Source organism: Gorilla gorilla, chromosome 11 (assembly GCF_029281585.2).
Source record: "Gorilla gorilla gorilla isolate KB3781 chromosome 11, NHGRI_mGorGor1-v2.1_pri, whole genome shotgun sequence".
Classification (NCBI taxonomy): domain Eukaryota; kingdom Metazoa; phylum Chordata; class Mammalia; order Primates; family Hominidae; genus Gorilla; species Gorilla gorilla.
The window spans coordinates 64,810,797-64,828,828 of NC_073235.2; the positions used below are offsets into that span (position 1 = coordinate 64,810,797).

At 35.7% G+C, this 18,032-nt stretch overlaps 1 protein-coding gene across 9 annotated transcripts in view; it reads left to right on the forward strand.

Moving 5' to 3' along the window:
* Positions 1 to 18,032, forward strand: part of GCA (grancalcin) — a 49,842-nt gene that overhangs the window by 25,411 nt on the left and 6,399 nt on the right. For 8 of the 9 annotated variants that reach the window (XM_019022600.3, XM_055379107.2, XM_055379106.2 and 5 more), the window contains 3 exons: positions 7,671 to 7,835; positions 13,628 to 13,697; positions 17,736 to 17,779. In XM_019022600.3, the coding sequence (XP_018878145.1) occupies positions 7,671 to 7,835; positions 13,628 to 13,697; positions 17,736 to 17,779 (279 nt within the window). Of the gene's footprint in view, positions 1 to 4,110; positions 4,394 to 7,670; positions 7,836 to 13,627; positions 13,698 to 17,735; positions 17,780 to 18,032 lie in introns of those variants that run through there. The other variant, XM_004032712.4, reaches the window with a different exon arrangement.

Genomic DNA, 18,032 nt, shown 5'->3' on the forward strand with positions numbered 1-18,032 from the left:
GCCTGAGCTAACAGACACTGTGTACGTACTTTCTTAAGTGTTATATGGATTTAGAAGTCGTCAGAATTATTTTCCATATGCAATGGACTATACCTTTAATCCTCTAAGTCATAAAACTATTTATATTATTAATTAATTTTTATAATCAATGATGCCCAAAGAGGCCTTAATTTCTTAGTCCCCTTTCACTTTCATTATCAGCATCAGCAATTTGTTAGGGCCATTTTGGAGGAATCCTCCCTCTCTAAAAATAAATTCTTTGCCACTTGTCATCAGTGTATCAAGTGGAGAAAGGTCTGTTAAGATGCAAATGCTGAGTGGTTGGTAGGCACCCTCACCAGAAGCTGTTCACTCTAGGCAACCTCTTAGATCAACGGCCTGACATAGTCACTTAGTATCACAGGCGTCTCAAATTTAACATCTCCAATATTAATTCTTGATTTGGCACTATCCCAAACTGCTCCTTCCCCAGTCTTCACCATGTCATTTAAGGGCAAATCCAAAACACCAGTAAACCCTGCTGGCTATACCTTAAAAACAGAATAATCATCTCACTACTTCTCACCATCTCAACTGCTATACCCTAGTAGGTCACCATCATCTCTAGATTACCAACAGATTGCTAACAGATCTTGTTTCTACACTAACCTCCTTCTGTCTGTTGTCAACAGCTGAAAGAGTGAGCCTTCCTATATCGTATCATGTCCCACTTAGATTTCAAACTCTTCGGTGGCTCCGTATCACAACCAGAGTATAAAAGCAAGTACTTAAAATGGTCTGTGAAGCCCTGCATGATCTGCTCCAATGTCCCTGCTTCTGCAACCACTCCCACTACTCTCCCTCTTGCTCAATCTATTCCGGGCTCACCGGCCTCCTTGTTATTCTTCAAATAGGTCAGGCAGGGTTTTGCTTTAGGACCTTAACTCTAGTTCTTCATGGAAATGTCTTCCTACAGATACCTCCAGAATGTCTAACTCATTCATGACCTCTAAGTTTTTGCTCAAATCTTGCCTTTTCAATAAAGCTACCCAAGTACTCCATTTAGAGCTACAACCTACTCTGTCATCTCCCTACCCCTTAACCTTGACTTAGGTTTCCTTATTTTTCAATAGCATTTATCATCTTCTCACATGGTTTATAATTTACTTACTCATCATTTTTACTTACTATTGTCTGTTCTCCCTGCTAGAATGTAAGCTCCAAAAAAGCAAGGACATTCCTCCCCTCCTATTGATGTATGTTTTCCACATCTAAAATAGTGTTATATTATACATGTTCAATAAATAATTATTGAGTAAATGAATTGTTCTATCTAAATGAAATTTCTTAGTGATATAAAATAAACTCCATTAATGTTGGTTTCCATTAGCTGGTAAGTTTTATTTTATATATATATATATATATATATATATATATATATGATTTATATGAGGGAAGTAGGCTCTGGGTTTGTGACTGAAATTTGCTGAGGAGCTGTGACTCTTTTCTCTCCCTCATTCATATAGTGGGAAAGAGAAAATGAGGTGGCAACAGATAGGAAAAAGAACTGCAGTTAATTTATTGTTTATATTTTACTGGTAAATGTGCTGGTTAATTGAATATCTAAACTTATGATAAGACCAATGCCACCAAGATTCAGAAGAAATTCCATAGTTAGACATAATCCTGTAAGCTTTATGGTCACCAGAAAGGATGTATCCTGTGTAAGAGAAGTAATTAAATTGGCTAATCTTGGTCAAAACAATGCATTTCCTTGGCTATTTCTCTAGTTATATTTTCTACTGCCATTTAAAAACTTTTAAAGCCTTTTTTCTTTTATGGTGTAAACAATTTTATTATATTCTGAAATACAGCACTATGGTTGGGGATGGAGAGAAAAGGGGACATACAATGTTTAAGAAACCACATTCTGCAGCCATACTCTCAGATTTGCTAGTCACTATGCAACTGCAGTTGTGGGTAGTGAAATACAATTCTCCACCTTACTTTTCACATTTGTAAAGTGGGAATAATAACATATACCTGATGGAGTTGTTTTGAGAAATAACACTTCACAACACACAATGCCTAGTACATCGTATTCACTCTATAACTATTTTTATAAAATAAAGAAGGATTTTATTAAAAGAAAAATATTTAAAAAGCAAATTTTTTAAATAGACATGACATTTTCATAAAATGCTATTGTTCATACAGTATTAACTTGACTCATGGAGGCAAATTAACATTACTGTTATTTAAAAAAGCTCTATGGCCTTATTTGAATTTTTATACTAGAATATTTAAAATTTGAAACACTAGTTTTAGAGAGAGAGATGCTGTGTTGTTCAAAGTCCTCCTCTGCATCTTCATGGTAGGAACTTTCTTTGGTAGCCCTTTCTCTAAGTTAAGAGATATATTGGCAGGAACTATGAAGGATCTGATATTTTACCCTAGTTATAAGCAAACAAGTAGAGTGTCACAGTTTCATAGAAGTTGGCAGAATGTGTGAGATTCCTGAGTCTGAGACAAATAACTTTATTACTCAAAGCACAACAGGCACCATGAGCTTCATACTTCCATAGATTCCCCTCATTCTGAAGTCCCACAAGGCGAAGAGGAGCTGCCAGATGGGTGCTGCACATGCATTGTGTTTGTTATGCAACTGGAAGAACTCCAAGCTTAGGAAAGTCCTAAGAAGGCTGCTAGCAAACGTACCCAAACTTTGCCCTGGCAGGAAATACTATCTTTGCAATTAAATGTGCAGAAAGGCAAGAAACCCATGGGGCCTTAACTCCCAACTGCACAAATGCAGTTGCATCAATAAGGCTATTTTGATGAAAACAAGATGCACAAAAATTTTGACCATAGAATCAGACTAACATTGTAAATGTAAACACTCAATCCTTTCTAAGCATTTCTTTGAATATGTAGTTAATCCGTTGGAATAAAATTTTGCAATGGTTTGTTCTTTCTAGCGCTTTATCATTTGATACCTTCATAAGCCATGCATTTTTCCCTTTTGCCACGTAGGTTTTACCCTTCCCCTCTATTTATTTATGCCAATAATTTAACCTTAGTGGCTTAAGTATTTCTTACAGCATTGAAGGAACTTACAGACACTTTCCCAAGAGTAGCTAGGACATCGGCAATCTTCCTTTCTCTCTGCTGTTTCCTCTGAGAATTGTTTCACAAGGTCCAACATCCTCTTCTGTAGCATAGCTGAACAACAGATACTCAGCTCTGCAAGGCTGATTTCCTTTGTGAATAGTTAACATTTTTTTGATAGTCTTATTTTTAAGAAACATGTTAGCCCTTCTCTTGCTCTTCAGAGATAACTCAAAATAATATCATTTGGTTTTTTTATTTGTTCATAAGCCAAAGCTACAGCTGCCTTGTCCTTTTAAAGTCAGAGCTACAAAATTCATTCGAGTTCCAGAGATAAATCAGACTTGTCCATTGCTATTACTTAATAAGCCAAAGTAATTGAACATTTAACAAGAGTTTGCCCAAAGGCTGAGTCAGATTATATACAGGACACCGTCTATATTATCAGTGTATAAACAGCAAATAAGTTTTTAGTGTATGTTCACGTCCTGTGCAATATTTGGGACATACTTACACTAAAAAAGTTTATTTGGAAATCAACTTTAACTAGATATCCTGTTTATTTGCCAACATGTCACAATTCAGGTCACCATTTATCTACCAAACAGAATCAATAACCTGTTCGTCCAATGTGGCCTCAAGTGGGTTTTGGCGCAGAAGCACTCCTCCTGGACCACAGGTGTGGTCCTGGTTGCAAAGTTTTGATGTGACATCAACACTATACAAAAGTAAATGTAACTGCAAAATTTTGAAATTCACAGATGGGTCTTTGAAGTCCAGCTCAAAAGCGTGGAGGGCTGGTTAAAATAAGTCACAGACTTGCCGGTTTGGGGTTTCTAGAAAGAAAAGTAACTTGAGGAGTTGAAGGCTTGTAAAAGACCTTTCCACAGAGAGTGGGAATTCCGTTGCAGCAGAAAAGGCTTCTTCGGGATTTAGAAGGAGAGCGCGCGAGAACCTGAGAGAGCCAGTAAGAGTCGAGCAGGGACTGGAGGGCTCCCGATGGGGTGTAGCCAATCAGGGCAGAGATGGGTGGGGCTAGGCTGCGGGAAGGGGCGGACTGCAGCTGAGTTGGCTCCAAAGTGTGGGACTCAGCCAATCGGAACCGTGAAGGGCGGGGCTGGCCTGCGGAAGGGGGCGGGTTCGCAGGAGTGAACTGCGCGGTTAGTGCGCCTTTCAGCCTCACCTGCAGCTGCGCCTCCCTGCACCTGCGCCTGTGCTTTTCTGCCAGCACTGCGAACGCGACTCGAGGGTGACGCTCGCTCCGCTCGTCCCGCTTGTCATGGCCTACCCGGGATACGGAGGAGGGGTGAGTCCCAGCCGCTTGGTCGTGTCCCTCTTCCTCGCGGGGTGTGGCGCCCCCGGGGGCGGTGCCAACGTGCGGGTCCGCCCTTGGCTCCTGCTCCCTGCGTCCGCGCCTGGTACTCGGCGGCGCCGGATTCCGGGGCTGTTGGGGGCTAGGGCCTGGGCGAGCATTGATCCTGGGCTGACTTGGAGCCGCAGGTTTTCTGGTCGTTGAGGACCCTCGAGGAGCGTCCTGGTGGAGCCGAGGGAGTAATGTGTGTTTGGAAATTTATTTCCTGGAATGGAGGAACAAGCCACCCTCTTCTTGTTCCAGTAATCGTTTGTGGTACTTCCCTCTCTCGCCCCCCACTCAGTGTTGCTAGAGATCCTCTTTTTGAATTTCCTGACCACTTCTTGTTCTTTAAGTTCCTTATGAATAAATTAAAGTGTACGGTAAATAACTCCTAATCTTTACTGTTATACGAAGGGCAATCTGTTCTAGACTCCCCCGCTCGCCCCCAGGTGGGGGGAAGTTACTCTTTGTTATAACTTTTATCCTACATCACCTTTGGGAGTTGCAAGTTATAATCGTAGAGTCCTGGTGGCTAGCCCCTTCTTTTCAGAAAGAAGCCCAAACCTTTCGTATCGATGTCAGTGATCTACAAAGTGGGTTGAGCACGCTGTGTTAACAGTTAACAGTAGTTTGATCCATTGCGGTGTGGGTAGAATATATTTTCTATTTGTTTTTTACCTAAAAAGAGAAATTGTGTTTTACTGATTTTAGTATAGGACTTGACTTTGGGCTATGGTTGTGGTCTTCAAAAGAGTTACTCCTACCCCTTGGAGTTCATGGTGGTGGTGGTGGTGGTTGTTGTTGTTGTTTTAGGATATGAATTTCCAGGTCCTCAACTTCCACACGTACTTGTTCCTAAAATTGATTTGCTTTCCTTAAGACTTGCCCCAATTCCCTCTGGCACCGTCCACTTTGTAATGCCTATGCCTCCTCAGTCCTTAAATTTAGGAAGGAAGTTTAAGGTACCTAAGGAAAGTAAAGCCCCTTCGAAGATTAATCAAGATAGCATAAACCTGTGGGTCTTTAAAAACGTCCCTAGCGTATACGTATTTTCATTTGGTTGAAGCTATCTGTTAGAAGTTTGTATATTTACTCCTCTTGGTATGCTCTGAATTCATATATGTATGGTAGAGTGAGGTGGCAAGAGTAATACATTTTCATTCAAATAATTTGGTGCTTCCTTACCCACTTTTGTCAGAATGCTTGAATTTGATGGAGAGTTCCACGACGCAATAAAGAGAACGTCTGTATGTGTTTTGAATATTTAAATCCCCTTTTCCATGAATTTAAAATAAACAACTCTTTTCAGCTGTTGTCATGCTCATTATTAATCGCCGGAAAGAGAAGTACCCTCAATAGCTGAAGCAGTATATAGATTAGAGGCACTGATTTTAAAAAATATAATTGAAATATTTTAAGATACATTGGATAAAATTTTGGGATAAAACACATGATTTCTTTACTAGGAGAATATTAATAAGATAGTTGAGACGTTTATAAATCCTGTTAAAGGAAACCCATGCCTTATTAATGTTTCTTATATTCTTTTAACAAAATATAAAATGTCAGCTGCTAGACCTAATTGTTTTGATAGTATACTTTTATCTAATTAAGTGCATGATTTATCTCTGTAGGAGATGCATTTCCAATAGATTTTTACTTTCTTCTTTTAAGAATTGTTTATAAAAATTGTATTATTTTCTTTTTTTTACTAATTGTATACGAATAAAAATTATAACTCAATCTAAAGGACTTTTTTTCTTTGTTTCTCATTTTGGTCACAGGAAATGAAACCATCTAAAACTTCGTTACATGTTTTTATTTGTACATGTTGTATTATACAAGCTTCAGTGTTTTCAGTAATAAAAATACATTTTAAGCACAGAAAACTTACACAGATTAGATTTTCACACAGGAAATAGCATACAAAATCAATTCAAAGATGAAGAATCTGTCCTTAGGAATAACTTTTAATCTGTTTTCCCTTCCCAATTTGCAGCATTAGCTTTCCCCAGTCCCATAATTTGAGAACCTGGTGGTCAGATTAATGATGGTTACCAATTCTTTACCACTCCCCTTATCGAAAGGCACAGATTATTTCTCCACTTTCTTCAATCTGGATTGGGCGTATTTCACCTTCATCTGGTAGAATACAGTAGAAAAGACACCATGGCGGTTCCAGACTCAATATTTTAAGAGGACTGGCAGCTTCTCTTTCTCTCTCTTAGAAGCTGACTGCCAAGCTATGAAAAAGTGGAAGAGCCATGTGAAAGGGCCCATGTGGAGGAGAACTGGGGCCCCTGGCCAACAAGGTTCATCCCTAAACACGGTTTACATAAATTTATATTTCAAGTTGTCCTCTTGACAGTTTCAAATGAGTCAAAATTGATCATTATTATTATTACTACATAATGTGGGTAAGGAAAGGCTTAGACAATATTTTCATGTCCAAGCCTTTCATGTTGCTTTGCATGTTTTTGAATCTTTACTGTTGCCATTTTGTGATGGCTTTAGTTAAAACTAGATCACATAATCTGTAACATCAGAGAATCCCACATATATAAACTGTAATAAGTCACAATAGGCTGAAAAGAAACAAGTGAGAGGCCAGCATACAGAACTCTATGTCATCCCTCAGGATACTACCAGAACCACAGCAGTTTCTTTAAACATTTTGCTTCCCGCCCCTTAAAAGATTTTTGAAAAACTCTATACCCTTTTCCCATACTTTATATTGACATATAAAGTTTTTATTTTAAGTTTAAATAGTTGTGAAGAATACAATACCCAACATATTGTAAATGTTGACACTTAACAAAGTTTCATTGTATTTACACATATATTCTTCTAAGTATGTGTTTTGAGGTTTACTTCTTAGTTTTACTTTAGGTAAAATCTTGCATTGTTTTACTTTTTGTTTACTTCAGTGATGTTGGTAAACATTTTTTAAAATTGTACATGTTCCTCTTAGATTAAGTTCTTAGAGGCTAATAACTTTCTTTTTTCTTTTACACTTCTTTTAATGCTGGGTAATATATGTTGATGAATTGAATTATGTCTTAATGTAGGACATCTAACATTTTGTAGTTAAAATTTTTGTGATAAGATTATAAGCTTTTGGTAACTGTGTTTACTTTTTGACGGACTTCTAATAATTTCTTTTAATCCAGCTTTTATAGATAATAGGTAGTATTTATGTTACTAACCTTCTCCCCTTTCACTATTATAGTTTGGAAATTTTAGCATTCAGGTGCCAGGAATGCAGATGGGACAGCCAGTGCCAGAAACAGGCCCAGCTATACTCATCGATAGATACTCTGGGCCAGCATATTCAGACACTTATTCCTCAACTGGTGACTCCGTGTATACTTACTTCAGTGCTGTTGCTGGACAGGTGAGATGCTAAATTTATTGCATAAATATGTCTTTAAAATTATTGTTTAAGAGAAATGTCAGCTATTTAGAGTATCATTTTAAATGTATATGAAATTTATATTTTATATGTATCTAGACTAATTTTTTTCCTGAGATCAGAGATGAGCATAGTCATAATTATTTCATTTTAAAAGTCTGTTGATGGGATGCTTGATACATTGTTCATTTGACTAAAAGAGGAAACATTGTTTTTCATCGTGGGGAAATCTGATTCTTTCTTACCTAGTATGCTTGCGTTACTGAAATTCTTCTACAAGGGGCTCCTCTTACTAGTCACTAAACACCCCACCAAAACTTAGATATATCTTCTTATGAGTTATAATTTTTCTGTCACTTAAATCTTTTTATTTCCTTCACTCTGTTTGACATTTAGGAGCATCATACTCTCCCTGAGTGATAGATAACACAAAGCTAAGTAGGTTTAGCCTGCACATTCTTTTATAGCATGCAAAAATGACTATTGGAAATTTTAGGAAAGTAGGAAGCTTTTTAAAAAATTTTAAGGAACAATATTTCTAACTTGGGCCTCACTCCCATTTTTTAAAAAAAACTCAGTTAAAACCTAAGTATGTCAAACAATATGATTGGAAATCACTTCAGAGTCTCATAAATTTATTCAAATTGAGAAATTACATTTTTTTCACAGGTGAAGTTATGTCGTTTATAGTAATTTTGATTTGATATGGCTGGTAAATTTTCCAGGTTATCAAAATAATCATGTCAGGATTTATTAATTAAAAATTAAAGGAAATAGTATGTTACAATGTGGTATGGTTTTAGGATGTTATTTGTTTCCAGTAAATCTGAGTGATTATTTAAAGGACTGACTTTATTATGACCAATAGGGAAGTGTGAAACTGCCAGTTCAAGTACATGAATTCTGTGGGTGAATTGTTACTGATGATATGTGAATACTGTGGTCAAGGGAAGCTTTTCTTTTACTCCTACATAACTGTAACACCATACCACAGTTTATTCTTTTCTAAGTGATTTTATATATATTTTTCATGTGAAATTTCAAGGAAAATTAAGCAAATAGGATATGTATTGTACCCCTTTGTATCAGTTATTAGTTGTATTTGACAGAAGTATTGAGTAAATATTCAAGATCGGAAGGAATACAATATTATAAGATGCCAATGTCTTCCAAATTAATTGATAAATAATATAATAATATATGAGTCAAATTCCTAAAGGTTTCTTTTTCTTTTTTCTTTTTGGCACTTGCTACAATAATTCTAAAGTCTGTCTTGTATACTATGTTGTTGAGAATAAATATTAAATTACAATATATCATATAAATGTATTATTAATATTTGTGATAGTGTGGTCCTAATGTAAAAACAAACATATAATACTGAAGAGCCCAGAAGCTTACCTGTGAATTCAGTATATGGTAGAGGTAGCATTTCATATCAGTGGGGAAAGAATGATTCCTGAATTAACTATCCTGAAATAATTAACAGTTTATCTAAAAGTAAATGTAAATCTTCAGCCGGTACCATATAGTAGCATGAATTCCAGATATATTAAAGGATTGAAAAGAAGGTGTATTGGTGTTTATCTCCTATTGTTGAAATAAATGAGCTTGTCTTTTTTTTTTTTTTGCTGCTGCTTTAGTATGTATTGCAGCACCTGCTATATTTGTGTTTTTGTCTACAAAACTTCTTAGAAGAGTGATGAACTAAAGATAGTTGCATGTGTTAATGAAACACTTGGGAACATCTTTTTAAGATGTGTGTTTTTTTTCTTGATATGTTTCATTTACTTGTTTAACAATTTGGGGGGAAAGTTGAAAACTCTTCTGTGGTTATGGAATACAGTGGATTGGTGCATGGATACTGGGGACCAGAGAGGATTTGGAAAAAGAGATCTACATGAAAATCATCTTGAAGGAGTTGGGGCAATGTATCAAAGAGGAGATTTGTAAATTGTGGATGGTTCTGGGACAGGCTTGATGATAAAATAGATTAGGAAAAGGTAAAGAAACTGGCAGAATGGATGTTCCAATACCATACTAATGGGCAGAAACAGAAATTCACTCTAGAGTCTTAGCTGTAGTCCATATCTCTTTTCTTTTATAATGGTCAAGAAAGATTTATTGATGTAGGTAGAATTTTATAGAACTTTAATAACATTTTATTCATTCCCTTGAGTGTTCACTAGGTCTAATATGCTTTTCTAGGAATAGACAATATACACAGAATTAATATACGTGGCAGACATTCTGTTTTGGCTACCCCAATTTCATTTACAACCCCCTTTTACCTTTTATTATGTAATAGAGGCTGGGGAACTATAATAGTCACCATCCCAGATACCTTTGTAGCTACTAAAGGCAGCCATGTGCCGTAGGACTGACCATTGACATGTAGGTGCAGTAGCTTTGGAAAATCTTTCTACCCCAAATGAAAAAAGCCTTACTGGGAGCAAGCCTTGGCTGTGGCTGTTTTTGCCCCTTCATTCTTCCTGCCTGGAAAGGGGACTTGAGGTATGGAGGTGCAGCAGCCATCTCGTGACCCTGAGACAACAAGCTTGAGATAAAGACCTATAGATAGGGAATGTGGAAAAATGTAGAGACTGATGACATGTCTAAGTTGCCATACAGCCCTGTTCTGCCTAGCCTCAGACCTATTGTATGAAACAATAAACCCCTATTGGTTTAAGCATCTTCAATAATATTTTCTGCTGTTTGCAGCTAAATGGTACCTTAACTGTTCTACTCATTATACCATTGCCATTTTAAAGTATTATACTGGGAATAAGTAGTAGTATACTGAGAATAATTCTATTATCTCTGTTTGACTATGTAATACATTCATATAAAATTACAACTTAAAGTATGTGAACTGGACATATATTTGGAAACTTTTTTTGACTTCTGAACTATTTCAGCATTTTAATTGTCGGCAATAAATTTGCTATGTTTGAACTATTTGATACTTTCCTTAAATTTCCCAGTCTTGTGCTTTTGAATAAATAAACTCCATAAAGACAGGGTTCTGTTCATATTTTCCCTACTTGACAGATAGATATTAGGAATATATAAACATTTGATAAATGTTTCGAATGGATGAAATTAACTATCCCATTTTCAATTTTTAGTCTAAATATTTAGACTGTATTTTTTCATATGTTGAGTTCTACCTAGCTTTGAGGGATCAGGTGCAACATCTGACTTAGGTATACTGCTCCTGGAACCCAACTACCGAACTTACATCTACAGCCATATCCTTTTTTGATGGGCCTCATAATTAATAATGCTCTATGAAAAACACCTGATTAAAGGTTTCTGCAGTGTTCTTATTTATAGGATGAAGTATTCTAAACAGTAAGGATTAAATCATCAATTAATTTGGGGAAATTCTGGTTTCTGTCTTCATACATACAGACACGTGCATCACAGTAATACCAACAACTTTAACTTTTGTATGCACACTGCTTCTACTTTTCCACACAGCAACTGTGATGTGGGCATGACACAGGTACCTTTGTATTATAGATAAGTAAGTGGAGACTCAAATTGAGTAACTGAACAAATAGGACTTGAAGTTGGATATCATTTTAAAATCTTGCTGCCTAACGAAGGGCAATTGATTTTTATTAATTCTCTACCTGATGCTCTTGTAATTTAATTAGGACATTCAGCTTTCTACCACTAATGCTACCTAATTCAGTTAAGGGTTTATATAGTTAGCCTAAGTATCAGCTTCAACTATAGGTAAAGAAATCCAAAAGTATCACTTGGATTTTATCCATGTAGTGTAGGAAGACATTGCTTATTTGTGAGTTAGTCATTAAGATAACATTTTCATAACATCTCTGAAGTGATATATTAGCAGAATGCTTTCTGATGGCAATGAATAACTTCCAGCAAAGCTGTTACGGTTGTTTTTCTAACTTCAAAAATTCTGTGAAGAGCACATGTAAAGCAGAGTTCCGTTCATTGTACAGATTTTTAAATGTAATCCACATTTGAGTGAGAAATACCAATGTTTTTAACATTTTGAAGTAGTAAATGAACACGGTCACAAACAGTCAGAAATGCCAGCAGTTTAGTGAAGAACCAGAGGTAGTTGTCTTCATTCTACCAAACAACTAACCTTCTTTGTACTGGATACTCTGCTACAGCTGGGAATACAAAAATGAAGGAAACTCAGACACTGACTCAGAAGATCTCTATGTAGCCAGGGAGATACAGACATGTAGAAAATGATAAGAATGTAGGGAAAGATGTGCTGGAGGTGAACAGGTGAAGATGATTGCAACACCAAGAGTTTGTACTTGTTCTGTTTGCCGCGAACAGCACTGCCCAAAGTAAATATAAGATGAGCCACAAATGCAAAGTGCGTAAATAGTTTTAATGTCTCACAGCATTATTTCAAAAAGTAAAAAGAAATAAGTGAAATTAATTTTAATGTTTGATTTAACCCATTATATAAAAATCCTAACATTTCAACATTTAATAAACATAAAAATTATCAATTATATTTTACATTTTTTTTACTAAATATATGAAATCTAGTGTGTATTTTATACGCACAAAACATTGTAATTCAGGCTAGCCACACTTCAAGTGCTCAATGGAACATACGGCTAATGGCTGCTGTATAGAACAGCAGGAGCATAGAACACTCTTCCTTCAGGTATCTGCATAGCTTGCTCCTGTGCCAAAAAGGCTTTCTGCCATCTTTGAATTTGAGGAAAACTTTTCTAACCTGTCCTCTGATCTAAAAATATGGCTAATTTTTAAAGGTATAAGTTTCTAACTACAGAATTTCAAATTTAGTAAGCAAGATTCCCAGAAAATACGTGTGACAGAGAAAGGAGCACTTAGATACTCTTGACTAGGTAATGCCATACATATGGTCCATTGAGAAGAATGCTGCTTAGTATTTTGTAATTTCTATTAGAACAGCTGCAGTTTTGTAAGGGGTTCTTTTGCCAAAAATCCATTAGAATGTGAGTGTTAATAATATTTCTTAGAAGTAGTTTAGAAAAGTTTTTTGTTTTGTTGTTTCTTGGATCTCTTATGAAGAGTAGGTTTTAAATTTGCCTCCTTGATCCTTCATCATAGCTACATTTTGCATTTGTGCCAATGTTTGTGATGGTTCCAAAGGAATTACTTATTTTTGTCAAAAACAGGATGAGGTACTAAATCATAATGAGAATACTCAACCTATTTCATTTCCATTGTGATTTCTTGTTTGCATTTTAAAACTTTATTTTCTGTAGTAAGTTCAGGCAAGACTTGTTTGGGCAGTAATCAGAAGAATAGTAGCAAGATACAGGGGGACTCTAGAATTTTGCTAGGGGTAATGGTGGGGGAAAATATATTTTCCCCTTCCAGTTAAAGCTTCAGTATTATTTATAAATAATCTCCTCCCAAAACAGCATGAGTGGGGATGTTTTCGAGACTTTTCTGAACACATTTTAGGCATTTTTCTAACTGTTTAACTGTTTTTCTAACTGTTTAAAATAGAAGTACAATGACTCTTATGAGATTGTCTTGAACCAGTATAGAACAGGGTAATTGTGCTATTCTTCAGAAGTGGAAGAAATTATTTCTGTGGTATGATATTTTGTAATATGCCTTTGTTGTCAGTAATTATCTCTAGAATTTTGTAGTTAATTATAGAGTAATGTTTCAAAGAATGCATATGTCTTGATTGGCCTAGAACAGTCAATTGACATTTTAATATGCTTTTATACAACTGCACATTAAATTAGGTCATAATTATTTTTAAACAGGATGGTGAAGTGGATGCTGAAGAACTTCAGAGATGTTTGACACAGTCTGGAATTAATGGAACTTACTCTCGTGAGATCTTTTTTCCCCTTTTGTTGAAATTATAATAGGAAATTTATTTTCTTACTTTTTTTGTCCCTGTAATTAAAATGTTTAAAAAATTATCACAGTTATACATGCACATAGTTTAAGGAGTCAAATAACTGTAAAACTCATTATGAAAATAACTGTTCATTGTGTATTCCTGTCTCCTTAACATTAACTGCTCATAGAGGACACTTCTTTTGACTTTTAAAAATCTGATTCTTTTGAAATTTGCTTCCAGATTTCAAGATAGAATATTTTTTCACGATTGATTTTTGGATTTTATGATTATCTATTGATATCCTGCTATGAAAGATGAGGATTTCACTTTATTTTAACCTTAAACTCTCCCGTCTCTGCACTCCACAGAGGAACATTTCCCATCCTCCTGTCCTTCCAGCGTAGTTATAATATATAATAACTTTTGTTAGGTATGTTAGTCTTTACCTTATTTTTACTATCTGAATGCTGCTTATAGCTGTATCTTATGATAATGCATGATTACTTTTCCTTTTTATGTAATGTTTTGCTTTTCTTGAAATCAGTAGTTGTCAGGTATTATCCTAGAACTCTGGGATATGCAGTTTTTTATGTGTAGCTGTCATACTGGGATTCTTTCACCATCATTCTGAAGCTGGTTTCCCTGTTTCTCTTGAGTTAGATCTCCTTTTTACTCCATCTCTTGTTGTCCTCTTTTAAAAAATTCATTATCTTATTTTAGTGAAATGTATAGTTAAGCAGCTTCTTAATATAAAAAAAAAAATACGGCCAGGCACAGTGGCTCATGCCTGCAATCCCAGCACTTTGGGAGGCTGAGGTGGGCGAATCATGAGGTTAAGAGATCGAGAGCACCCTGGCCACCATGGTGAAACCCCGTCTCTACTAAAAATACAAAAATTAGCTGGGCGTGGTGGCACGCACCTGTAGTCCCAGCTACTCGGGAGACTGAGGCAGGAGAATTACTTGAATCCGGGAGGCAGAGGTTCCAGTGAGCTGAGATTGGGCCACTGCACTCCAGCCTGGTGACAGAGTGAGACATCGTCTCAAAAACAAACACAAGAATATGTGGGAGATAAATTTTTGAGAGCTTATGTATCTAAAAATGCTTTCATTCTACCTTCAGAATTGATTGGCCAGGTATAGAATTCTAGGTTACAAATGATTCTCAAGTAGAATTTTAAAGGTATTGCTCCATTGTTTCTAGCGTCCCTTGTTGCATTATCTTTCTCTTTCCTGCCTGGATGTGATGTGATTTGTTATTCCTCTCTGGAAACTTGTGAGATCTTTGTCTTTATTTAGTATTCTGCGATTTGATGGTAAAGTGCCTAGTTGTGTTGTGTGGGGAACTCAGATGGTATTCTCAGCCTGGAAACTCCTTTGCCTTAGATGTGGGACGTTTTCTTCAATGATATTTTCTGTTTCTTGGAATGCTTTTTGTTTTCACTGGGTTTTCTACTTTTATCATCTTTTTCCTCCTATCATTTTTTTTTGTCTGAACTTTTTGGGAATTTTCCTCAACTTTATTTCCTAAACCTTCTATTGAGTCTTTCATTTCTGCTTTTCATTAAAATCCAAGAGCTTCTGTTCTATTTTCATGAATGTGATATTGTCCCTTATCTCTCTGAGACTATTAATATATTTTTAAAGTTTTTTCTTCCTATATAACCTTTGTTTTTTCCAGATTGTTTTTTCTCCTCATTTTGCTTGTTTTGGTTGTCTTTCATGTTAGGTACTTTTCTCAGTTATCTGATGATACTGCCTTGCTCATATTTTAACTAAAATGCTGATTAGAAGCCCTGAGATCATGGTTAGGCATTGATTGTGGGCTTCAATGTGTGGTGATTTGGCTGGGCAGTTTTGTCTTGGAACTCTGGGTGTCAGTATCTTTAGGGATTCCCTTTTGGACTGGGTTTTCAGTTGACCTTCTGCCTGGAAAGGAGAGGTGGACTCAGAAGAGTTCTCAAATCTTTTGTAAATTGTCCTTTAATTGCCTTGCTTTTAGAAGATAGCCCTGTCTCAGCTCTGGTATCTTACATTTCAGAGACTCCTCCAGAGAATAAAATTCCAGACTTCTGCTGGGTTGGAAGTAGGTGTAGCATCCATCCAACTGAACTGAGGCAGGGAGGGGATATGAGGCTTAGAATGCTCTCTTAGGTAGACATTCAGCCAATTCTTCTGTTTTTATCTCCACTTTCACACCCACTTTCAGAAGTACTGCCAATTCTTTGGCATTTGGGGTCTTCTCGAAGGGTTGCTTCTCAGCTTTTCTCATTACAAGTTCAGGAATCCATTTTCTCAGATCTAGGTTGGTTAACTCACATCCATCAGCTCTTCAACTTGCAAAATTTTGTTACTTTGTTTCCTGTCTAATTCTCTTTTTCTCTAAAGTTTTATGCCTTAAATCAGTTTACTCTCCATTCTAATGGGCTATGGGGAGGAAGTGAAAAATCTGTCAACTTTCCTGAAAAGTCTGTCTCTCCACTCTTTGTCCTAAATATTTCTTCTTATACATACACATTCCTATTCTGAGATTGAAGATCTGTTCATTTGCTGATTCAGTTTTAGTGATCTATTATCATTAATTCGGATTCTCCCACTTTATGAATGTGTGCCAAGTTAATCGTAAAGCAAAATAGATATTATTTACTTGCCCAAAAGAGGAAATACCATTCCAGAAATTTCTCATGTAATCCCCTCACTCTGACAGTTGTATAGTCTTAGCTTTGTAAACGTGGGGAACTGCCTTTCTGGGTCCCAGTTTCTTCCTTTTTTAAAATTGGAACTGTTATACGTTTAGCATGTTTATGTGAAATCATGTAACACACGCCACCTTACTCATGCTAAGAACACATTGAGTATCTATTGAGTTGTCAATTTGAAAATACTACAACCAGCAATTCTAACACTGATACTATATTAAACATTTAAAGAAAATCAGCAATTTTAACTCGTGGAATGTTTTGTAATTTTTTCTTTAGTGGGTCTAAAATTTAGCTGAAATAATTTTCTGCTTTTATAAAATGTTAAGATGTTATGGATAAAATAAAATAATTTTGAAAATTTTTATTCATTCATTCATATTAACAAGCTGCTATTAAGCACTTTGTAAATTTAAACTGTACTAACGTGATGTTTTATCAGGACATGAAATTAGTCTTGAGATATGTCAGCATACAAATTGAATGTAATTGGATTAGAAAAATTAGAAAAGGATTAGAAAAATTGAATTTTATCAATAGGTCATCAGTTGTAGTTCTGTAAATATGAAAGTGTTAATATTTCAAATCACCCCTGGTTTTAAGATAGCTTATATTGATTTTTTCTTCCTTTTTTCTCCCCCCAACCCCCGAGAAAAACCAGTTGCTTCAATTCAGATGCTCATTTTTTCTTACTTGGTCTATTACAATAAACTACCTATGGACTTACCTATTTCCAATGTCATCTCACTTTATATTTTATTCATTGTAAACTAAGTTTCTAAAATGGAAATTTTAGAATTTCCCTTCTGCTTCTGAAAACACTTCAGTGGCTTTCATTGGCCCAAACTTTTTGGGGGTAGTATTCAAAAGTTTCATGATTTGGCCCTCATTTGCCTTTCTGATGTCATCATATGTCACTCTCTCCCATATACTTTAATTCAAGTTTTGTGATCTCTGAGTACATGTCAAACTTCTACTTTAACTCCACTTGTCATTTGTGTTATGAAGACTGGAAGCCTTCCTTTTCCCCAGGCTTGGGTGAAGCCAAGTGCTTTACATACCTGGAATGTCTTTGTCACAGTAATTTTCAGTTAGTTTGTAATTGCTCATTTAATTACCTTAGTCCCCTCACTAGATGTGAGTACTTTGAAGGCAGTAATTTTTTTTAAACAATGGGTGCTTAACATTCAATAATAGCTTGTTGATTGTGGTGATTTTGTATATTTTGGCAGTTTTTTAATGTTTTATTTTGAAACTGGAGATTGTCATAATTTTACATAGATAAAGTTGGGCATACTCTAATTTAAATATTGAATATGTTTTACAGCCTTCAGTTTGGAAACCTGCAGAATTATGATTGCCATGTTGGATGTATCCTTGAATAGAAATAGAAAATACTAGAATAAAGAGTAATTGCTTTCTGACTATCAAGCCAGTGGTTAGATTTCAGTGCCCGTAGTAAACTAGTGAATTTAAAAATACTTTGTAAGATCCTGTTTAAATTCTAGGCTTTCTAGTTTTTATGCAGAAGTCTATTCATATAATGAGTTTGGCTAAGTCTACAGAAGCATACTCATGTTTTAGTCAATGATTTAGAGTCAGATAAACTCAGGTATCAGAATTT